Genomic DNA, 25,085 nt, shown 5'->3' on the forward strand with positions numbered 1-25,085 from the left:
TATGGAATTGAGCCTCAAGGATCTTAACGGTAATTTCAATGGATGCCTGTGTCATATTTATAGATACATGTTCTTGTTAGTATCTGTTCTGCTGCACAGGGTTTTACTTTAGAAAATTAAGCATCTCCGACAATAATGGATATTAATAGCTATGGAGAAGAGAAATATTTAGTCAATCTTGACAAGACTATATTTCCTCAGGTAACTTGGATGATCTCTAGTGATCTCTTCCAAGGACTAAGAAGGCTTCCATTAGAGGTTGGCTAACAAGCTTGAAAAGTGGTTTGGTTTGACTTTTGGAGTGTCCTTGTACAGATACAGCTTTATCACTTGTCTGCTCTTTTCCCAGAAAAGTATTTCCAGAAAGCATTGTTATTTCAAGGTATTACTTATGCAGGGAGATGTTTCCTCCACTGATACTCCAAAGAAAATATTTTGTTTCTGAATAAGTGAGCAAAGATTCTAAGTCCTCATTGCATACTCTCCTCCCTGTTGTGTTCTAACGCTGGTACCCCAAGCACCTCAGAAGTCTTGTGAGCAGGACAGAAGGAACTTTGTGAAAGCTGATACTTTGAGATTACATGTTTAGGTAGTACCTTGACAGGGACACCAATTTTTTTTTAATTTTTTTTTTTTCCCCTGAGGACAGTGGTACATTTAAGCATTCATCTACCATTTAATTTCATCCTTAGAAAATCAGAGCTATAAAATTCAGGATTTTTATATTGTTAGAAATGTTCCTGTGTGTTCACAGAGCACTGCTGTCTCTTTATACTATTCTGTTAGTGTGAATCGGCCCTAATTTGGAGAATGGGCAGTTTCACATCAGGTTTTCTATTTGTGTTGGAGCCCTGCAGAGAGTTAGTTGTGGTAGGCTAATGAGACACACATCTATTTACCAGTAAATGAAATATTTATTTTGAATGGTACCTTGTCACCAGGAACACCTGATCTTCACCTGTGATGCTGTGGAATGTTGCCTAATGCTCAGGCCAAAAAATTTATTCTCTGAAGCACAGGCTCCTATATTTTGTTTCTTTTTTTCTATGTGAAGGATATTGGTGCTTGGGCATATATTTACAATGTTTATAGAACAGTGTGGAAGTTAATTCTTATGGTAAGTGGTTTAAAAAAATGAAAGAAAGACTTGTGTTCTGCCAGACAGATGTTCTCATTCAAGAGACAGCTGAAAAACAATGTTTCCTCTTCGCAAAAAGAAGGTATCTTCTAACTGCAGAGTAATTATGTAATATATGTGATTTTTACTTGATGAGAGGGGTGTCTCCCAGCTGTGTCACTAAGAAATAGCTGATTATACTACTGAAATATGTTGTCTGTCACTTTCCTTGTACATGTGCCTTCAGTTAGCTTTGCTGAAATATTTGTTTTCTATGACCTTTGCAAATAGGATGTGTTACAACTCTTCGAGTGAGGCTGGTGGGTCCTTGGTTTTCATGCAAAAGATGGTAGGTCCTCAGAACCATCATCTACCTCTTGATGTCAACTCCAATTAAATGCTCTTGCAAGCCTATGTTTTGAAGAAACTCAGACTAAGATAGGTTGAAATTTAGAAGCTTTTCTTTGATTTCAGAGAGACACCTTTTGTTCTGAAAACAGCTGTCGTTAAGCAAGTCATGAAAGGTGTGTAAGAAAAGCTCATTTTCTTTGACATATTTACAGGTAAAGAAATTAGTATGTCTAAAAGAGGGTCTAAGAAATTTCTGGTATCCCTAGTTGCTCTGAAATGCAGTTACATGCTTTGCAATATTAGTATTGTTAAGACATTTACTAAATAAACAGATATGAAGACTGACATTTTGTACATACTACTTTCTCAATTAAATATTTCTAGCCAGGGCATACTAAGTAAGTACCAGTCACAGCAGACAGTTTTACCTGAGTCTCCAGAACATGGAGCGCATCTTGAAGCAGTGTATGAATGAAATCCAAAACACCACTATAGCTACTTATGCTTGGTAGAAAAGCATCTAGAACAGTAACTTGCTGAAAAGAAATTCATGCTCTTCCTGCTGATTTTGTAGGCAAGAGTGTAGTTGTTTAATCATAGCAGAGTTCACACAAGTCTGTTTCTCGTTTGTCACAACAATGAAGGATTCACCTATATTTTGAATCAGCGCCTATAGAAATGTCAGGTATTTCCACCTGACTTTCTAGGCTGTTAACCATTCCTTTTTCTGCATCTTTCAATATCAATAATCAGATTAATGTTGATCAGGATTATGGAAAGATTAAGAATGATTGTTTTATGAAGAGGGTCTTTAACATGTAATCTCCCCCTCCCTCTTACATGTGCAGTTACTTCTACATCCTTGGTTTGGAATACCCAGGTTGTGGCAAACAAGTTCTTTAAAAGGAGAGCAAAATTTATTAAAATATATGGAATGTGTCTTGTCAGAAGAGGTGATGATTTCTAATATGTAGAGCTGTGATGAGTAGCACCTTTCATAGTTTTCAAATGCTGAAATTGCTAGGACTTCTTTCAGTTCTCTGGGCTGATTAAGTGTGGAACAGGCTGCCCTTAATGGTTGTGTGTGCAATGATTATTAGTGGATCTGTGAGCAAAGGGAATTTGTAGCCATGTCTACATGACACAAGTAGAATATACTAGTTGAACACTGAGTAAGTACTTTCAGAGGGGAACAGAATTGCTCAGGTCCTTACATACTCATCGTATATAAGGTCTATCCAGTTTGTTCTGCGCTAGTGATACAGAACAGCTATGGCAAGAGTTGGAATTCCTTAGATCAGTGAATGGTGACAAGCTGGTATCAAGATTCCTGTACTAGCCTCTTTAGAGAAAGAAGGGAAGGTAAAAAAAACCCCACCACCATGTGGCTTGGCTACCTTAGATTTGTTAATTGTTTGCTGGGCTTCTTTTTATGTGCTTACAGATACCTGAGTGCATATTTTGTATCCATACCCTAGCGCAGCAATACCAATTAACTTGTATAAAATAGAATACTAAATACGTGCTACAATCAGTTGGTCTATCCTCTGTTTATTGGAGGTGTTTCTAGTTTCCTTTTATTCTGCCTGCAAAGGCTTTTGAAGAATTGAGGGATCTTTTCAGTAAAATATAGTATCTGGCTTTACTACTTCTTCAATTCAGAAAATTGTGGAAAACTTTACCCTGACTTTAGACTGTCCTTAGAAAATAAGACAATAAAGTCAGGGAAAGGTCAATGACCTGATGAAGCTCTATAGGTCCCTAATTTGGAGCTTAGTAACGTTTTCTAAATTCACTCCTATAGAAGACAACATAGATTCAAGAACTGAAAGATGCACTTTGAGCTGTGATTTCCTGGCTAAACATTTTTCAGTTAGAAATGAGGTTGTCCACCTACACTGTCATCATAATAAAAATCATTTTTCTAAAAATTGTAGTTACTAAGCGCAGTTTTAAAAATAATGCCAGGGATTTGGCCAAAATCTAGAGGAAAAATTAAAGAAACAAATCCTACTAGTAATATATAATATGACTGCAGCTCACAACCTATAAACAAGCATGTTCTTGCTTTTCCCCTTTATTTACAAGATTAATGTCACAACCTTTGTTAGATTTTTTATTAAATTATATGCACTTCAACAAAGACTGAAGCAAAATTGTTTGAATTGTGGCACCCTCCAGCATAACAGTATTTTTACAAGCCAAAATTTGTATCTTTTTGAATGAATATTTTGGGAAATCATGTGTATGGTCACTGTTGGATTTCACCAACTTTTAGTTTGTCTCCTGGATTTTCAGAGGACAATTACATGTTATAGAATTGGATGCCAAATAATCAGGTTGCACACTTTTTTCACTGAATTCCAAAGAAATGAGCTGGAATTGTTCTTTGAGAAGTGGAATGTTCGCTGAATTAAGAAACAGCTCTAGAAACCGGACCGAAATTTCGGACTACTCCAGGATGGCCCTCAACCTCACAGTTACTGTTTTATTTAGGGTCTTTTGCACTTCCAAGTAGAAGCGCAACTTTATAGAAATGTAGGCACCTTCACCTAGATTAGTGGATGAGGTGGGGCCCTGAGGCACCAGGGAGTGCCTCTCCACTTTGTGCAGAGACTGTTGAGTCAGGGCTCCCTATCACAGGGGCATGAGTCACCAAGCTGTTATGCAAAAGCAGATGATTCCAGAGGCTATGTTTAAAAGACAGTTAATGGTTGCACCTGTGAATGTAAGAGGCTTGATCCTGTGTGTTGTTTGTGGAGTATACTTACTGGACTGTGGGGTGGTTCTCTGTGAGATTTTAGGCAAAGAAATGAAAACTTCTGGATCTCAGTCAAGCTTAGATAGGAGACAGGCACTGAGCTTTCTTGGACTGCAGTAGTTATGGACACACCCAGAGGGAGAACTTTAACATTTTCAAAGCATTTAAAGTAAAACAGAGAGGCACCTTCAGGGTTAGGTGGAGTAACTTGACATTTTTGTTTTAATGAAAATGTTTGCTCCATGTAAGCATCAGAACTTTTCATCAGATCTAATGCTAGCTTTCTCTGTTACGCAGCTTTCAGAGGCAAGTGTATGTTTTAATGTAGTTAATGAATATTTGAAGAGATTAAAACTCTGGTGGTAGGTGTCAACAGCTGCAGTCCAAGCTGTTGGATGTATGCACAAATTGTGTAGCTAGATAACCCTGCTGCACTGTGAGGTGCTTTATCAAAGTCTTGTGAATGTAGTGAATTTTGATTGCAATCCAAAGGACTTGCATTGAACAACATTTAATAGGTGTGAACAACTAAACTAATAGATACGCTATGCTTTATCAATGTGCAAGGCAACAGATTCAAAGGCAATCTTAAAGGTATAAAATTTTTCTTTAAGTATTTCTAAATATTATTTATTTATGATTTTTTTTCCTAAATAATACAAAAAAAGAGCTTTGCACGTCAGTGGAAACGTGACTTCGGAATGATGCTCAAGTTTCACAGTGACTTCAAGTTGCCATTGTCAGTATCTGGCAAGGTATGTAGTCTAACCAGAAAGATAAATATTGAAGGAAATTTAAGTTGGCTTGCTATATATTTAAGTCAACAAGATAAAATAGGCTAAAAGCTCAGAGCTATTCTGAACTTTGTTGAGTTACATCATGTAGAAACATATGCTATCTCACGTACTTCTTGTGAGTCTTGGATTGTTTCAGTAGGTACTGTTCATATGTACACGTTAAGAAGTTTCTGTTACAGTTAGTACGTAGATGCATATGGATATATGTGAGTCGACAGGACTTACGAGAAGTATAGGTTGATGCTAAAATGACATTGGAATTCATGAAAGTGAAATACCATCCACTCACAACACACAAAGGGTATAGTCACGTGAAAAATTGCATGTGAGTGGTCCCATGATATTTAAGAGGTTAGGATAACTAATTCATTGGTTTTCTGCAAATTTTCAAACTGCTTTGTAGGAAGGCATTTCTTTAAGTTAATTAGCCAACTGGGATATCTCACTGTTGTCTTCCCAGTAGGCTTGTTTCCTCTTTTCTTAACTTTCTGTACAGTGTCTGTGGTGTCTGTCTGGATAATTTTGTGTATTGCATCATCTAACCCTTTGAGAAATCTTGCTGTGTCCATTTCAGCAATTTTCTGGGATTGTCTTTGAGTCTACTAGATTTTTTTTTTCCGAGTTACTGCCATTACCCATCTCTGCCCCTTTTTGAAATCTCCATTACAAATTAGGATTTTTGTTTTCTGATTTCACTTAGACACTCATCTGAGCCCTGCTGACAAAGGGCTGCAGTGTCTGACTACAAGTGGCCTGCTAGGCTGAGATGATTAAGGAGACTCCACAGGTAATGTTGAGAATAAGCGTCAGAGTAAATTTCAGTAAATATCAAGACAAATAGTTGTGATTAGCTTATTACTTGGTAGTAAAACTGCTGAGAATGGCAGCAGCAGCAGTTTAAAGGTGTTGGGATCACTCACCCACAGTGTGAAAGGGGAGGAGATTTTAATCAAGGTCTTTTTATTCAGTCTCATTTAATGTGACCTGATGCACATTTTATTATGTGCAATGAAACACCTCTCCCTTTTATTTGTCATGCCATGGTTCTGGAAAGGAGGTTTGAATTCTGTTCCATCCTGTGTGTTGGGTGGGTTGGCTGGTTTGTTTGTTTTGTTTGTTTGTTTGTTTGGGGGGGGGAGGAGCTGGGAGGGGGGGTGGTTTTTGGTTTTGTCCTGCCCAGTTTCACAGATTTTGTTTTCATCCCACTTGGAGCTAAAATGGGGAAGATTGCTGAAATGTCAAATATTTTAATGCAGTGGAGAAAGTCTTGCTAACTCTGCAGAAGTACAGGAGTCTGAGTTGTTACAGTTGATATATTAATATATCTATTCTGCTGTAATAGATTGGTCTATAGTGCTTTTAAGCCCCTTGTGGGAAGGTAATTTGACTTTTACATTTGCGAGACTTACTGCAGTCAGTAGCACATAGTACACCTCATCAGGCTTTTTAAAGTTTCCATGCCAAAATTCATGTTATTTAATGCTAGTGTTAACTGTCTAGCCATTTCAGGTATTCATTTTGCCCTGGATCTTCTGGAGGGAAATGATTGTCACATTTGCCCATTTTCGTATCAAAACCACCACTGCCAAAATGACATGTCTTTCACTAGGCTGTAAGCACCTAAGCACCTAAATAATTTTGAAAACAACCTCTTACGTTGCTTAGATACTTAGCAGTTTTTACGCTGTGTGCTACAAATGATATTTCAAATGAAATGCATCTATGAATTGCAGTAAGAAGTATTTTGAAAAAGGCATTGAAATACTATTGAAAGTTGAGTTTGTAATGCAACCTGCCATTGACAACGAAGATCCAGATGAACTGAAAAAATTGAAAACCTGCGTGGATTTTAAGCACTTTTTTTAGAACAATCTCCAGAAACACTGTAGGTCCCTCCCCTGATTCTTTGCAAAAGTAGATCTAGAATAGTATCTTTTCTGCTTTTCAAATGCGATGCAGTTTACAAAGTGGATTAGGGGAGTGCACGTTTCTTCTTCTGCGAGTTTATATCCTGTAACAATGTTCTGCTGAGATTGTCTCCCTCCATACAAGGACATTGGATAAAAAAATTATTGTGGAGTGAAAAAAAAAAAAAAAAAAAAGAAAGAGAGTACATCTGGAAAAAACCAGCACGATAAGAACTTGAAACCATGGTGGTTACAATCCATGTTACATGCATATCCTCCGTTTTAATTAAGTGATATAAAGGACTATTGCCTCAGTATGCCTGGTAATTAAGAGTCAGGTTGCAGAAAGCGAGACATTTGTTTCCTTCACAATTAAAAATGTCTGTTAGTAAATAGTATTTTAGGAGATCTGTCTAAATGCTTTGTGTTAGTGCTGTGTACGTGGACTTGCCAAACATTTAAAGGAATGTAGCTTTTTCTGAAACTGTGCTAAAAGCTCAAGTGCTGTAAAGCGTTGCAGGGAATGTAGACTAAAAATCTGTTTTCAGAAGTGCTGCCCATATTTTAAAAAAACAATTGTATAACATTAAGCAGTGAAGTTAGTGAATAAATTTGAGAAAGCCTCTTAGATCTACTGACAACCATCGAACTGCAGAAAAAAAGCATGAAGTTTAGCTGAGCCCTAGTGCTTTCTTCCTCATGACTAACTCAAACCTGTTACATGCAGAACTTCTGTCATTATACTTTTCCAAATATTCAGCTTTTAATGCCTTCCATTTAAAAACGTCAATGATCAAACAATTAAAAAAAAAGGAATTTTCTTTTAAAGTTGTTAGAAGTATTTCCTAAAATAAATTTGTTGTTCTTTGATTTTTGTTGGGGGGGCAGGGGGGAATATTTAGCTTGTCCAGTTACTTGCAAACAATCCATGTTTTCTAGCAGCAAGATCTGTACTTTATCTAACTGCACATTTTTTAAGTTCTTGTAAGTCTTGTTCCTTTCTATGCAGATTTTAATTATCTGGCTGCCTGTGAGAAATTGAGAGCTCTTCATCTATGAACAGTAATGTTCTCTTGTTTGTGTCCACTCCACTGCATTTCAGCATGTAACCACTTGTAAATGGCAAGATACAGACAGTGCTTGACTAAGTTCTGAAATGTATGGATTTAGGTTCAGTCCTAATAGTGGTTTATTTCCTCTTAGCCTTTCTCCCCTTCCCACTCCCCTTGATTTATATTGTATTTCCTTACCTCAAGGATCTCTTTTCTGTCTGAAAATTCCAGTACAGCATTTTAGGTGTCCAATATATGATTACAAATTTACCAAAATAAGAACTCCCCAGGTGTCTGAACGTTTGAGAGTATTTCCAGACAAATGAGAGTTTGCCTATGTAATAACCCTCTCAAGGGCTGGTACGGCTTCTATGCATTTGCAGTAGTCATGATGCAATGATAGAAATAAGGATCAGTTGAATTTGTATTTAGAATGCTGTTTAACCCCAGATTGCCTCCATGACTGTGGGCAAGGCATTTAACTTCATTGTGACTGGGTTTGCCATCTGTAATAGAGATGGAACAACACTGCTCTTCTCTGTTTTTTTTTCTGCAGACTGTATGAGCACTCACAACAGAATCATCCTTGCATTGCTCACAAAATGGAGAGTATATTAATAATATTACTAGACAATAGAAATTGGTAACCCAGTTCTATGAATTCTATTAACACAAGACTTTAAATAAAGCTGTTTGCTTTATTGTCATGCAAGTGACATACCAGGAATGTGAGATAAAAAGGCAAGTAATTTTAACATCAGATTTGCATCCTTGGGAATCAAATCAAGATTTTGCATCCCATGGCCTTTCAGCAAAGCACTTTGGCACTGTTGAAGTCCTGTTGCAAAAAATGGGTGTGTCCAGTCTATTCATGTAACATACACTGGATTTCCCGTTTGAATTGCTGTAAAGTCCCAAGAATTGAAGTAGGGATGGCTAATGTAGGTCTGTATTCAGTTTAATAGACATCCTGGAAAATACTGAATAAGCAGTGTTAAATGTTTTTCTCTTTTCATTCTGTAGGATTTGTGTGTGATTGGCATTGTGCTGTACCACAGCGAAGAGGTATTTTTCACTTCAAGACACCTTGCATTAAAGGATCATGGTAGACAGTTTAATAGTTTCTTTGAGGTGAGTGATGCAACAAAACATTTAAAATCTTATTTAATATGCTCTTAACACACTGCAGTAAATATCAATTTGGTTGTCTCTTGCTTTGGTGTTAAAAGTGTTTGTATCATAGGAGGATAAATAAAAATCTTGTCCAAAGACCAAAAAAATCAAGTACATGCATATGAGACATAGCATTCTTTGGTGATAGTAAAAAAAGGAAGTTCTTGGTGTTCATTTATGCTTAAAGCATCTGCTAGCTAGTGTATGCCAATGTGATGGCATGTATTATTGGACAGTTTCTTTTCTTTCTCTCTCTTTTTTTTTTTTTTTTTTTTTTTTTTGAGGAAGCTGTACAACTACAGTCACTGGGCTTAAATTATCGATTTACATGTTTTAGTACCTGTGCTGCCATTCATTCAGGGATTTATATTATGCATTCCTGATACAGTTTGCCAGTGGGCAAACAGGAAAGACCTTTCAAACAGCTTTCCTGACAAAGGAAACATTCAACTGTTTCTAAGCTGGTCTGTCCAGTTCTGTAGTTGGGCAAGCAGATTCAGATAAAACAAGCAGCTGTGATGCTACATGAACAAAAGTTGGCCTCCTGCGAGGAACAAAAGCTGCATGCTCTTTCATTTATATGGAGATACTGTCAGTAACACCTCTGATCTAACCTTCCTTCTTGTGAATTTCAGACATCAATCTTTGAATTGCAATTCTGGCACCCTCCTAATATGCCAGGGCAGATTCTACATCACAATGTATCTGTTGAATTTTATTGACACTGCCTGTATTATCTTTCCTGTTGAGACTTCTCCCTGCGTAGCTCCTCCCAAGCTGTCCCAGATTTAGGCTGTTCTGCAGACTTTCATTCAGGAGGAATTCGGGAATGTGAGGCAAGAGCCATACTGCACTAGTCAGTACTAATCACTTGGCTAAAGTACTTTCACTCCGATCTGGACAATCCACAGTTGGCCATGACAGCCCTTCATAAAATACAACTACTAAGGGACAGTGACCAGGCAAGAAATCTATTTTGGTACCCTCCAGCTTCATTCATGGAGAGCTAATACTGCAATGACAGGAAGAACTCTGAGAGGTGTTCCTAAATGACGTGTTAAATAGCACCTTTTTCTTGATACTCCTACAACAGAGCTAATACTGCTTTACTTTGCTCTGCGCCCTGCCCGTTAAACAGAAATTGGTATTGCCAGTAAAAGAAAGCAAGCACGTTTGCTCTTTGCAGCTTGGATAGACTGACAGTTTAAAGCCTTACTTTGCTTTAAACTAGGTACTTGGCTCCAAATAGCGCCGTAACTCTGCGAGCATGGGCTGTACCAGCAAGGTTCTTACACAAAGGCCTGAGTTAAACAGCCATCAATCAGCTGCAATTGGTACCTGACCTGTTCGTGTATACTTGAAAAGTTTTGCCTCTATTTTGAGGACCGCTTGTTCTTTTTGGCTTTTCTGCACAGTAACCTGAAACAAACCCACTGAAATTGGAGAAGCCTATTTTTGTAGCTCGGGGGGCCTAATTTTAGTCAAGCATGACAAATAAAAAAAGCCTAGTCCAGAGAAGTTAGCCAAAGCAAGCTACTGAGGGATACAACATTAAAAAAAATTAAATAGCCGCACACTGATTTGAAGCTAGAGGCTTACCTCAGGATAGCTTAAGTATTCCTGGCAGATTTCCTGTGTGTTTGAAATAGTAAGTTGATACCATTGTTTCTGAGAGATCCAATTGCAGATGCAGAAGTGAACTTAAAAACTAGCTTAATTGTCCTTAAGCACGTACGCACAGATGGTGATTACAGTGCAACCTCATTAATGAATGAATGGTCAGGAAAAGCTTGGCACGGAGTAATCACACATATACTAAAAGTTTGTCTTTTAGAACTGAAAACTTTAATCTGGTAAGTAATTTGCTTTGAAGATTACAGTTCTCAGTTCAGAACTCCCAACCTTGTGCATGATTTCAGAAGAATTTATGCATGGAAATCTGTAGTCCTTCAGACTGATCAGAAAAATCCTGTTCTGTTGAGGACAAAAGCACTAATTCCCTTATGCAAAGTTTGAACCTTCTTTCACATGCTCTGAGGGATTATAGGGAGCAGAAGTCATAAGGGAGCAGGGAGTGGGTAGGAAGATTCTGAAAAGGAAGTTAAATATAATTTGTAGAGGGTGTAGGCTGGGCCTGTCAGAAACTGCACTCAGCCTACTTAGAAGCTTGTCATGTTTTCATTGAGAATAGTTGGGAGATCACTTGAGCACTTGAAAAAGGGATATGCAGGTCAGCTAAAGACAGACTTGATGCTGTCATTTTGCAGTTTGGAAGTCTGAGTTCTGTTTCTATTTCTACCTTTGATTTCAGGTGTGATTGGCAAATCAGTTTCTTCATTCATGCATTTGGCTTCCATCCACCACTGTGTTATTGGGTCTTGCTCTGAACTGTACATTTTGACTCTTACTGCAGTTTCTTTATAGTGCCTTACACTGGCTCTGCTTTCAGCCACCTCTGTACTTTGCTTTATCAGAAAAAATAGCTTTGTGAAATATAATACTTCCTTCTAATGGGCTTTTACAGTGTTTTAATTGTTTTGGTTTTTTTTGTAAATTGATGTAGCAGCAAGGAAGTAATGACTTTTTCTTGCCTTTGAATGGTTTATTGCTTTGAGAGAGAGGGGCATAGACTGTGGTGATGAGGTGATGGTAGGCCATGTGCAATCAATAGTTACCCAATGATTCCTTTTGCAGTATGTTAGCTACAACAAGCACAGAACACTCAAGAAAAAAATTCTCCCTAGTAGAAGAATATTTGTATTGGTGGTAATGAAATGCTTAGTATAAAAATACCTCTTTCAGTTTAGGAGATCTGTCTCTGAAAATACCTGAAACAATGAGAAGTGTTTAAAGGGTTACTGTGTAGGGAGCAAAGGAAGGAACTGTGAGTAGGAAGCACAGCTGGATTTTGTCTGGTCCATTAGTTTGCAGATGGATTTTGTGTCCAAATCCATCAGTTTTACTTCTGCATTGAAATTCAGCAAATCATTAACAGCTTTCCTCTTTATAGAGGGTCCGAAGCATACTCTTTGTGGACTGAAAAGTCAAACTCCTGGAAGAAATAAAGATATCTTAATCCTACTTCTCATACCTTTCTGTGTTTTCTGATGAAGAGGCTTGCTAGAAGGGGGCAAACCAGTCCCCAGTGCAAATTATAGCAAACAAAAGACTGAGCTAACTGAGCCTAACTTGTAATGGGCTCCTAGGAGTCATTATGGTGGTGAGGCTTGACAGAACAAAGTTTGTTTGGGCTTCGTTCCCATTATGACTCCTTTCAGACTGAAGATGTGGGGACTGCGGTGATGCTTGGCTGCTTATCCTGAGACTCTGGTGAGCTGTGTCCACTACTTTCCATCTTCTGTGCCCATTAGGTTATTCAATTTCCACAAGTGTTAGGCAGTTGGGGAAGAACCTATTTTCTGCAAAATCATGGTGATTCTTTGCGTGTTTCCTGTGTGCTGGAGGTGGAGTGTTCATCTGTAAAATGAGGAGCCAGAGGTAGAAGCAGACTTAGTTCACAGATGGGTGAATTCTTACATAGCACTTTAGAAAACTTTCAAAGTGTATGTCAGTTTGACACCAAATGCTGAGGTGTTAAAATATGCACTGCCAAAAATATTTTAATTTAAACATAAAGTTATGGGAGATACTATCAATGGATTCTACTTGGTGCACTTTTGCTTTAGAGATAGACAAACATGTATGTACCTTCTGTTGCCTGCTGTGAAGAGAATGTCATAAGAACATTTCATACAGTTTAGTGAGTCTGCTTTGGTTAGTAATGGTTTTCAAGTGTCTAAAGTTCTTGCAGTTTGAAGCCCTGTAATAGGTTGTAGATGTGTGGTTTGTGTTAGTGGTAATTACATCTTCTGTTTCACTGTTTGCTTTTTCAGACTTCTCAGTTCCCTAGCAGTGCTGGGATTTCAGTTTGTCATCCCACAGCCTTCAATTGAACACAGAAAGGTAAGCAGTAGAAATATTCGGGTTTTGTATACTTAAAGGTAAATGTAGAAAACAGACTAAGATGCATAAAGCAATGCAATCTAAATAAAATTCTGGGAATAAGGTGGCTTTTGTTATGTGTGGTGGTTTTTTTTTTTTTTGTTTTGGGTTTTTTTAATATAAAGATGTACTTGGTTAGAAGAGGCTCATCATGGTTAATTAGCTGAGTAATTGTATGGGGTGTTGCAGGTCACAAATAGCTCCGTGTCAGCTTACTCAAGCTTTGGAGCATTTTCATCATGTAAGACAAAGGGGAAGAAGAGCTCATGTGAGTGAGAGCAGTGCTCAAACATGGAGTGATTAGCAGAAGCATTGAGTTGCTCCTAGGTAGCTCTTTTACAGAGATGGAGATGTCTGAAACAGAATTTGGACCCAAACCACACTCTGTTGCTAGATTTAAATTGCTAGAGATCAGAGCTGGAAACAGCTGAACTTTCCTGTTGTGCTCTTGTGAGTGGTTCACTCATGATAGACATTGGCATGTCTAAGAAGGCTTGCAGCCTGCACACCTTCCATCCTGCTCAGCTTTAGTGAGGTCTCAGCTGGAATACTTAGGGTTTTGCACTGCTTTTCAGGAAAGTAGTGGACAATTTAGAGAGAAATGGAGGGCAGCAGTGATTATCCTCAAGAGGTTTTAAAATCTTGCCCCTGTGGGAAGTTTAAATGAATTCAAGTTGTTTAGTTTAAAGATTAGAAGACTGGTGAGGGAGGCAGATATAATCTTCAAATACTTGTGAGTGCTAAAGAGAAGGCTATTATTTCTTTCTGTGGTGGAGCAGATGAGAAGAAATAGATTTAAAGTGGGGCAAGGGAAACTAGGTTTGATGTTAGAAAAAACTTCTCATGGTAAAGATATAAACAAGAATAGATTGTATTGACTGGATAACATTTAGAATTTCCATGATGGAGGTCTCTGTGAATGTGTTGGACAAATGTTTGTCAGGAGTGATGTGTAGTTATTGCTGATTCTACCAGACACCTGAGGGAAGACCCTTTGAGTGCTCTTCTATCTCTTTACAGACTGTGACCTTATATCGGTGTTGTTCTTGTCTCTTAATTGGTATTCAGACATAACCAATTAATTATTAAAGGTATCAAATAACCTATTTTTAAAAAAATTGCTTTTTACTATAGATTTTTATGTAATAATGCAAGATGCATATTTATTTTTAAGCTGTACTTTTAAAAGGAGATAAAAGGCAAGTTTGTGGGATTTCCTTTTTTTATGTGCATATGCCACTGTTTTTAGGGTAAAAAATTATTTGGACAATAACTCCATAGGTATGGACTAGATATCTGAAGTCATCCAATAGTCATAGTTCTGAAGAACATAGCTATTGTGTTCAACTCCTTGTGCAGCCTAATTGTAAAGTTAAATGAGGTCAGTAACGATGCGGTCTGAAACTGGCATGGTCCAGTCTGCAGCATTTCTCAAGCTGCCCAAGCGCTCTATTCTAAACCTGAGTACAACACTGTATTTTCCCCTATTTTAGATCTCTTCTATTTTGTTGTGCAGTTGAGGTGGTCATGCTGCTGCTCTGTTTTCAGTACTCTGTCTAATTAGACATTCTTTTGTAATATTGACAGTGGAGAGAAGCAGCACTCCAGCTTCCAAATGGCCTTAGGGGAAAAAAAAAAATCTACTAGTTAAAATAGAGTAAGTCAGAGAAACAATTGCTTCATTCTGTGAAGCTCCGGAATTAATTTTGATAAAATCAGGTTCTTTGTTTTCAGTTGAATGAGAAATGTTGTGGGTCTGGAGTGTCTTCTGTACTAGTTAAAGGGACTGAAGGCATGGCACTAAGAGGCATGGTAACCACCTTGGAGATGTTCTTTTTACTGAAAACAAGAGAGGCAGAAGTTTCCTAGTGACAATCTCATACAGGCTCCAAGGCTGTCTGTCATTCTCGGCTCTACAGGAGAGGATTCTATTCGTGCCAAGCTCTGTTTAGACTGGAAGTCTGTTTTTATTGAACTTTTCAGAAACCTTCTGACCCACCTATCGGCTTCAGACAAGAGGGCCTGTTAGTAGCTCTGAAGGCCAAGTCAGACATATTTCTAAGTGAGTGTGAGTTCTCAGCTTTGTAGCTCTGGAAGTTGTTCCCGTTCTCTTGATGCAGTAACCTGGACATGTGTTTGCTGGCATCCCCAGCCAGCATCTCCTGTGTGTTTCTGCACAGATCTCTCTGCTGTTTGACAGAGTTCCTTCTATGTGTGAGGAGGTCAGTTTTGTGGGAAGAAAGGGAGAGGATGAGAAAAGGATTTGGGGAGCAATATGTCATTTTAACAGTGTAGTGAATAACAGAAGTGGTCATAGAATTATAGAATAGTTTGGTTTGGAAGGGACCTTTAAAGGTCATCTAGTCCAACCTCCCTGCAATGAGCAGGGACATCTTCAACTACATCAGGTTGCTCAGAGCCCCATCCAACCTGACCTTGAATGTTTCCAGGGTTGGGGCATTTACCAGCTCTCTGGGCAACCTGTTCCAGTGCCTCACCACCCTCATCATAAAAAATGTCTTCCTTATATCTAGTCTGAATCTACCCTCTTTTAGTTTAAAACCATTACCCCTTGTACTATCACAACAGGCCCTGCTAAAACATTTGTCCCCATCTTTCTTATAGGCCCCTTTTAGGTACTAGAAGGCTGCAATAAGGTCTCCCGGGAGCTTTCTCTTCTCCAGGCTGAACAACCCCAACTCTCTCAGCCTTTCTTCATAGGAGAGGTGCTTCATCCCTCTGATCATTTTTGTGGCCCTCCTCTGGACTCACTCCAACAGGTCCATGTCCTTCTTATGTTGGGGGCCCCAGAGCTGAATACAGTAAGCCAGGTGGGGTCTCACGAGAGTGGAGTAGAGGGGGAGAATCACCTCCATCGACCTCCTGGCCATGCTTCTTTTGATGCAGCCCAGGATACGATTGGCCTTCTGGGCTGCAGATAACATTGCTGGGTCACGTTGAGCTTCTTGTCAACCAACACCCCTGAGTCCTTCTCCTCTGGGCTGCTCTCAATCCACTCATCACCCAGCCTGTATTTGTGCTTGGGGTTGCCCCAACCCATGTGCAGGACCTTGCACTTGGCCTTGCTGAACTTCCTGAGGTTCCCATGGGCCCACTTCTTGAGCTTGTCCAGGTCCCTCTGGACGGGATCCTGTCCCTCCAGCATGTCGACCGCACCACTCAGCTTGGTGTTGTCTGCAAACTTGCTGAGGGTGCACTCAGTTCCACCATGTCATTGATGAAGATACTAAACAGTACTGGTCCCAGTATGGACCTCTGAGGGACACCACTTGTCACTGATCTCTATCTGGACATTGAGCTGTCGACCGCTACCCTCTGGACATGACCATCCAACCAATTCCTCATGCACCAAACAGTCCACCCGTGAAATCCATCTCTCTCCAATTTTGAGAGAAGGATGTTGTGGGGGACCGTGTCGAAGGCCTTACAGAACTCAAGACAGATGACATCCGTAGCTCTTCTCTTGTCTGCTGATGTAGTCACTCCATCACAGAAGGCCACTGGGTTGGTCAGGCAGTGGTGTTTGGTAAATTTCATATACACACTCAGAGGGTACAGTATGTGGAAACTGAGTAACTAGAGCTGAATTCTAATAAAACATTAGCTTATACCCCAATCCTTATTGTGTGTTTATTTTGCAGGTTAAAGTTAAGTATGTGTGCATGATTGATGCTTGAATGTACAGTGTTGGAGAGTGTTTGGATTCTGTCTTGTGCACCCTGCATATAGTTATTTTTTCTCTGAAAGCTATGGACAGGGAAATAAAATCAGAGAATTGGACTTGGGTGTTTGGCTGAGTAATTAAAGTATTTCCACATAGTCTAGATTTTTTTTCTTAGACTAAAACTTTTTGGAAAATGAAATAAAACCCAGGGTGATCCCCAAAGCAGTTGATGGAAATCCAGTTGTAACTGCCTTTGGACACCCACAGTTAAGCTGAGATCTTGGGTTTTTTAGGACTTGAAAACGCTTAAAAACATCAGGAAATAACTATTTTCTGTTTATTTTAAAATCTTGTTAGATTTTCATCCTTTGTTTCTTTTTTTTTTTTGAATCTGTGTTTAAAGTCATACTAGTTTCAGAGAGGCTGACATAATGTAGATTTTTGAAAAAATATCAGTTTGTAGTTTCCTAGCTCTTGTAAGAATTTTTATCTGGCTTCAGTATGTTAGAACTACTTAAAGTACTATTTAGCTACTCTTGACTTAGTGGCATATGTTTAGGACTCTAACATGAAGAAAGAAGTTTATCTTATCAAGCAGCAAGCTTAAGAAAACCATTTTTTAGGGGAAATTTCATTGACAAAATCTGGAAGAGCAGAGCTCAACAGGTTGCTTTCCTCAGACACACAAAAATCTGTTTCTGGCATGACAGCCTAGGGACTGTTAGATAGAAGAATGAGCCAAATTACTTCCATAGTAGGGAAGTGCAGATAGTGGAATTAAGACTTGGGGGGATAACAGGACCAAATGGGGAAGTTTTTCATTTTTTCTCATTTGCAGTTTATTCTGTAACTCTTCTGCTTTCAGGAGTGCCCCCCACTGCCATCCCCAGACTAAATGTAATACTATTCCATTTCAGTTCCCCTTCTTTTGTTTCTCTGGGAAACTTAAGCTTGGCTATTAACGTAAAAATATTTTGAACACTAGCTAGTAAGAAGATACTTCTTTTTGGGAAAACATTTGACTGGGCAATGTTTTCTTCTTTTAGATTTTATAATTTTGGAATTAAAGTCTTGGAAGCTTGTCTGTCATACAAAGCCAGAATTGACAAATACGGAATTACTAGTTTCAGAAATACCTGGCTACCTGATTTTTATATGGAATTAGCTTTTGTGCTTATTTACTTCAAGCAATGCTGTCTCTCCTGTCAGAAGTGCATGAAACCTGAAAACAAAGAGCATCTTTACATCTTCCTACATCCGAGCTTTTGGTACTTCTGTGTTTGTTAATCTTATCTCTGTAAATAGCACAGGTTTGGACAATACTAGAAATACATTAAATGAGGTATGTTCATTAGATCGAAATAAAAATTCCTATGCAAAAGACTTTTATGGTTTCTTGCTGAAGACAGGGGCTATAGTGTTGGTCGGTAGCTTCTTGGAGGTTGGGGTTTTTATGATCTAACTTACTTGTCATTCGTAGTATATAATTTCTAAGTATCAAGTGTACTCCTCCATAAGGCCAAAATACTCGTCAATATTAACAAAAAAGTAAGAAATGTTATGTGAAACCAAATAATTGCCACTTGTGTTTAAAAATCAACCAAGCTGTCTGAAACTGGTTAAACTGAAATCTTTCTTAATATTTGAACAATTAATTTGCCTTGTCCATCAGTACTGGACATATGAACAGCCCTCCTGCTGCTCGTCATGCAGTTAAACTCTCTGTTTTCCTTCCCTATGCTTATTTTATTGAATAAATATTATTTAACCTTATCTGATAAGTGTCATGCTGTGATGAACAGAAGGTTAAACTATGAAACATAACAGTCCTTCTCCCAGACAACCATGGAAGTCTGTATTCCCAATTTTTCAGAAATCATTCCTGAGTGGATTTTTAATTAATTGTATGTTGCTGTGTTAAGAAAGCAAGCTGTAGTTACATTTGTACCTTGTTTATTTTAGTAAAATTGGTAATGTAAATAGTAGTAAAGTTTGTCCAGATAAAATTTCTGATGTAAATATTGCTTTGTTTTAATATCTTGCTTCTCTTACAGCATTAAATAGTAGCATTGAAGCAATGGAGTTGCTTTGAATTTATGTGGATCTTTTTGTCACTCAGCTGTAGATTAGTATTGACTCCAATGGAGGTACAGTATATTAACAAACTAATTTTCAATGTATGGAAGAAGTATCAGGATATTGTTGAAGAATTTTGAGCCTGTTTGGGCTTAGTGTTTTTTTTTGCTGGCTCTAAGTTAAAGAAGAAATAAACTGGGTGTTATCTCTTGCTGTCAGACAGACAATGTCTCTATGAAAAACAACTATCTATGAAGTGAATGTTGCTATACTGCCCACAATTTGGAGATGAATAGGGTTTCAGATGTCTGTTGGGTTTTTTTGTGGGTTTTTGTCCCCCTCTCTCTTGTGTTGGATTTGAATGTGCTTTTAGAAGGGTCATTGCTGCTAAATGAGGAGAATTAAGGAACAGGATCAGGAGCAGAAGCTGAGGGAGGAGAGGGGAACAGGGGGAAGGCCAAGATCCCTCATTTGGGCATGGTGAGCTGTTAGAGCAGTTCAGTTGTGGAAATTTTGCCCGAGTAGCAATGCAATGTAATGGCTAAAACCCATCATTACTCAAATAGTAGTTCTGTTCATAAAAGGCAATGTCTACAATTCACATTTACTTCAGAACAGCTTTCCTATCTGTAGTATACTGGTTTTTGGAGAGAGTGAGATTTTCTGGTTTGATTGGGGGGTGTGTGTGTGTTTCTTTTCAGTAGACACAGAAGTTTTCCTTATCTCTAGGAGGAGTAATTTCTGAGTTACCTCTGTTTTCCTTTTTCTTCTTAAATCTACCACATAATAGCATTGTGTTGATTGCACTGGCAGAATACGTGAAATTGAATTAGGAGCTTATCAGAAGTTCTTTTAAACAAATTAATCTGTCACTGTGGCTTGACCGTGAGGATCTATGCACTTCCGCTTTGCTCTAGGACAAGATGATTAAAAATACTGCGTCTCACTCGCTTGCCTGCACCCATGCCCTTATCTAGAGTTTTTAAATCACTTAACATCTACATTTGTTTGCTGTAGGACAAAACAGATAGACTGTTTTCTGGGCAGTCATGTACCTCCCTGAAGTTTGTTCTAGGAACGGAATGTTTTTATGTGACAAGTAATGAAATGCTAAGACTTAAAGGAATTCTGGCATATTCTTAGATTAATTGGGCTACCTACTTTGAGGGGCAAGAGCAAGGAGATTAGTTTTGGTCTTGCTCTCCTCAGTCTTCGAAAAAAATCAAGTAGGCCACTGATCTCTTTTCATCTTTCTGTCTTTCCATCTTTGCTTTCCCTGGCAGTCTTGCTTGCTTGCTCCAGCACATGGCTTAAGATGCTCGGAATGATTCCTTCTTCTGGGCTGTAGAAGGAGGATGCTTAAGTGTGAAGGTGTAGTGTACAGAGAGGGTGGTAACTTCAAGAGTACTATTTCAAGTGATAAGAATTTGGTTACTAAATCTGACTGTATTGTTTTTAGGATTCATATAGGAAACTGTATATAAATGTGATCCTACACCTTAATTTATATTGTAATAATGACAGTGAATGGCAATGTTTCTTCATTTCCGTTGTTCTTTTACCCTACCATACCCCCTAAAAGTCAGTATTCTGTTAACTGAAAAAGTTACAGCTGCCTAATACATCTGAACACACTATAATAGAGTAAAAGGTGAAGCATGAAGCACTATATCCTTGAAATACTGGGGAAAATTGGAATTAGGCAAAGCAGTTAATATCTAAGCTTGGCTTTTGGCCAAGATACCAGGGCTAATGCCTGATAGTTCTAAGGAGTACCATGGGATGTCCACCACACCTGGTCACCACCTTGCTTTTACATGTCCTGAGAAGCAGAAGCATGTAATGGAAGACTATGTTCTTCCCTGCAGTCCAGGTAGGGTGAAGCTCTGCCCTCAGGTCAACAGTGAGTGAAATCTATAACTTGTCAGGACTTTTTGAGCTGGAACTCAGCTCTTGCTAACAGGCCTATTACAGAGTGACTGTGGTTCTGTCCTGCTGGGCTGCATACACTAAACTAAATTTTACTAGAGCACCTTAGTCACCACATATCTGCATACAGCTGCTGTCACCATGTTCCTTGCAACAAGTGTTTGCAGCTGTCACACTTTTTTTTCTTGTAATTTTTTTTTGTTGTTTATAAGGTAACTGCTGTCCATGATAATTGTGTTTTCATACACATCAGTTCCATAAAAGACTACCAACTGAAATGCAGTCCATATTTCTATTGCAGTTTTCCACTGGTCAGTATATCCACTTGCCTTCAGCACAGTTGCTTGACTTTAGCTGTATAGATATACATGCTGTTGCATTCATTGAAAATTCGGTAAAAATAGAGCTTTTCTAGCTAATGACGTTGCTATTCTAATTACAGTGATCTTTAGGAAACAGGAGAGATGAGTTAGTCTATGCCAAGACTTTTTCTTTAACATTAGCCTTTTAATGCAACAGAATATTTAGAACGACAGCTGAAAGAATTTTCTTGCTATCTCTGCATTGTTACTAATTCCCTGTCCTTGCTGTTGTGGATTAAAATGGTTAGGAAATTCTTCTTTGTTTGGGGGAAGGAGACAGGATAAGGATACATTATTTTATACAAATATACTCTTTGAAAAATCAAAGCCAATGGTTTTGTTATTTTTAACTTGCTTTATCATGGACCTCTGAATTATTTTGGTTTTTTTTTTTTAATTAAAAAATACTGACTTCTTTAAGCTCGGAGCATGAGGGGCTTAAAGCTTGTTCTGTGTTTCTCTGGAAAAAATGAAAGGATCTTTGTTCCAGTTGGATTCCAGAGCAGGTGAACTTACAAGGTCATAGATAAGCTTCTCATCTTCCTTCAGAGCAGTATTGCATGCTAGTTCTGTCCCAGGCTTTGGATCAGAGCAATGATAGAGATGAGAAGCTTTGTGGCTTCACAGATGAGTTCTTCTGTTAGGGAATGTTGCTTTCTGTTTTATGACAGCTTGTCCTCTCTGCTTCTGGAGAGATAGGTAGATGACTCACTGAGAGGGAGATCTGGAGAAGTGTTATGACAATTACTGAATAAATAAAATCCATGTTTCCACCACATGTGGATCCCAAAGAATTTTTTTCAAGTGTAGAAATATGATAGAATGGCAACACCTTTGTCACAGCTGAAGATGATTGACCTGGAAGAGGCCTAGGGTAGTACAACCTGAGTGACATAGGTCACATGACAGTCAATGATGAGGGAATAGTTTATTAAAACAAGGAAGCCTAATTTGTGATATTGTAAGGGCCTGATGCTTATCATTCTTACCTTACTGTAAAATCAGAAGCAATTCTACTGCAGATAAGGAGTGATTATATAGAACTGGTAGAAGTTGAGGTCAGGAGTGAGCCATGTATTTACTTGGAAGTACTTAATGGTCCCACAGAAAAATGGAAAAAAACCTCTGCCTTAAAACACTAGGCTCACAGAGTGCAATGGAGGTGGTCTTGGTGTGAAAAAAATTTGCCAAACTTGGAGGAAGCTTCGAGCTCTGTTGGCACAAAAACTGTTCTGGACTTTTTTCAGATCTGTTTACTTTCTAGACTATTTAAATAATGTTAAAGTTTCTTAAGATGTGGTCAAAGTTGGTTGAAGGGGCAGTTAAGCTTTCCAGGCGTTGTAACTCCCTTCAGTGATTTGTGAATACAAAGGTCTTCTATTTCCAGGCTTTTTAGGCCTTTAATCTTCACAGGCACAGATGTTCAGACAGAGTTTTTATACAAAGAACGGAAACCCAAATCGTTTAAGCTGGTAATATTTACACTTACCATGTACTGTAAAATTCAAACGGTTTACTACTACTCTGATTAAAGACTTGCTAAATGCACTAAAGGATTAAAATAGCAGAGCATACTAACCAGGCAGACATGTACACATTGCGTCATGATGTTTTGTTTGGCCTCTGCTCCATTTTTCTGCTAGCCTTGAGAGATCTGAGAAGTTGTTATCTGCAATTTTTAGGGGCTTTTCGGTAGATTGTTTTTTATCAAACCACCAGTGTTCCACATGTTTCTTGTAAGAGGCATAAAAAATATGGTTGTTGCAAATGAACGTCTATAAAATAGACTGTAAAGACCTTCTGCTGGGAAATTGTCATGGCTATATGGGTATGGCCTTTATTGGAAATCAGCTGAGCTAATGCTGGAAGAATATTCCCTTAAGATGCTTAGACTGGTGAAAGAATTAAACCAGTTCCATAGATGTGTTTACAACACTGGCAGGGAAATACGATAATGTTACACTTGAACAGGTTCTAAAACCTAACTATAATTTCCTCAATCCATTCAAAATTTGGCATCCTCTGCTATGAACTGCAGTTCAGTTCTAGTCTAAGTCCGCCTGCTTTTGTTTTTATGCTCTTGAAATTTTAAGAGGGCAAAGACTAGCTCTTACTTTGTGGGTTTGATCATTGATCAATTATATAAGATGGTGAATGTTCATGAAGAATACTGTGTTCATCTCATCCCAGATATGATGTACACATTTTTAATAATCACAGTATACTATTACAGTGGCTTTTTGAATCCTTAGTTGGGCTGAAACTGGCTGTGGTAAAAGCTGCATGCACATTTTTTGTGACAGGCTTTGCCCTAGCGAAATCTTCAATCAGTCAGAACTATAAAATAAAGGAGTTGTGACACTGAGGTAATGGAATAAATAAGAAGAGGTCATGTTTTCCAAGTGCCTTGACACTCCTTTAATAATGGTGACAATTTGGTGTCATAGAATGAGTTATCATATGTGGCATAATGAGAAGAACAACCATGGAACAGACAATGAAAAAATGCCTAAAGCCTGAAGGATGTTGAGGAATATTAACAGAATTAGGGCTCTTTGCTCTGGGAAGCACAGGACAAATATGATAGTAGTAGTTTAACATAAAAAAGGCATGCTGGCTTCTGTTAATTCCACTTTGTATCTAGCACATGAACGTGACTTTACTGTGTGAATACCATTGGTAGCATTTTTCTGAGCAGGTGATAAAATGTTCTTCTGGATGCAATTTCTTTGGGTGAAAGTAATATTGTAAAGCTTTGCAAAACATACATTCATACCTGTTACGTTCCTTTCAGATGTATAATTAGGAATACGATGTAGTTAATTTGTCCATGAATTCACTTAAATTCAGGGCATTTAACCAGGAAGAAGAATTACTGGATAACATGTTAGAAACTAAATCTATGAAATATAACATTATTGTATCTAAACTGAAATTGGAAAAAACCCAGGAATGTCTGATTTTGTTTAGGTATCTTCAGGTTTAAAGCTTGCCATTGTCTTGTATCCCATTTCAGTTTGGAATTTGGACTGCTATAACATGCTCAGTATCTGCAAAATACTTGGTAACATTGGCTGTGGCTATATCAGCTTACTTAAATACAGAGTTGATTAAAAGGTATGTACTGTCACCAAGCATTATGATCATTACTACTGTGAAAGTCCATCATTAATTCTCCTTTGGAGTACTGTATGCATCATTGCACACCCATGTCAAAATGTAATAGTGGAAAAGGTGCTGAGAATGAGGACAGCCTGAACTCTGGCCTGTTTTCCATACAAAAAGAGACTGAACAGATCAGGACTGCTGAATTTCAGAGAGAGATCCTGGAATTGGATTGTGTCAGTGATTTCAAATCAAACATCATGGTATGGTTAAGGAGAATACAGAATGATCATTCTTCATTTATCATACTGAAAAAATTTGGGAGACACAGTGAAATGGTTAGGTTGCATGTTTAACCAGAGGAAAGGAAGCACTTTTTCAATGTAAAATGCATAATCTTTTGGAAACCAAGATTAGAAATATGCTGAAAAAGAGATTAATTGTATTCATGGAGATAAAGTCCACCAGTGGGTATGAAAAACAATTTGAATACGGTGATTAGCTAAAGGAGGCCCTTAAATTGCTGATTAGCTAGAAACAGAGGGTCCATGGGTGTCTCTGAACACGTCCTGGTTCTTACAGTTTCCTAAACCTTTGCTTCTTCCACACAGTCAGAAATATAATACTGTGTTAAATGGGCCTCTGATTTACCCACTTTTTGCTACTTTTCTGAACAGTTCATTTATATGTAAGCTGAAGTTTAATAGGATGAAGTATCCTACAGTATTTAAAATCAGTTTTTGTCAGGCCTTGTCTTCACGCACAACT

The 25,085-nt window shown here is 38.2% G+C and overlaps 1 protein-coding gene across 2 annotated transcripts in view; it reads left to right on the plus strand.

The window, feature by feature from the left end:
• The window catches only part of THSD4 (thrombospondin type 1 domain containing 4), a 327,756-nt gene that overhangs the window by 11,993 nt on the left and 290,678 nt on the right, over window positions 1-25,085 (plus strand). For both annotated transcript variants that reach the window (XM_069798090.1, XM_069798091.1), the window contains exons 2-3: window positions 9,009-9,116; window positions 13,052-13,121. In XM_069798090.1, coding sequence (XP_069654191.1) covers window positions 9,088-9,116; window positions 13,052-13,121 — 99 coding nt within the window. In that variant the 5' untranslated portion in view covers window positions 9,009-9,087. The remainder of the gene's footprint in view (window positions 1-9,008; window positions 9,117-13,051; window positions 13,122-25,085) is intronic.

Source organism: Haliaeetus albicilla, chromosome 12, assembly GCF_947461875.1.
Source record: "Haliaeetus albicilla chromosome 12, bHalAlb1.1, whole genome shotgun sequence".
In the NCBI taxonomy this organism is placed as follows: domain Eukaryota; kingdom Metazoa; phylum Chordata; class Aves; order Accipitriformes; family Accipitridae; genus Haliaeetus; species Haliaeetus albicilla.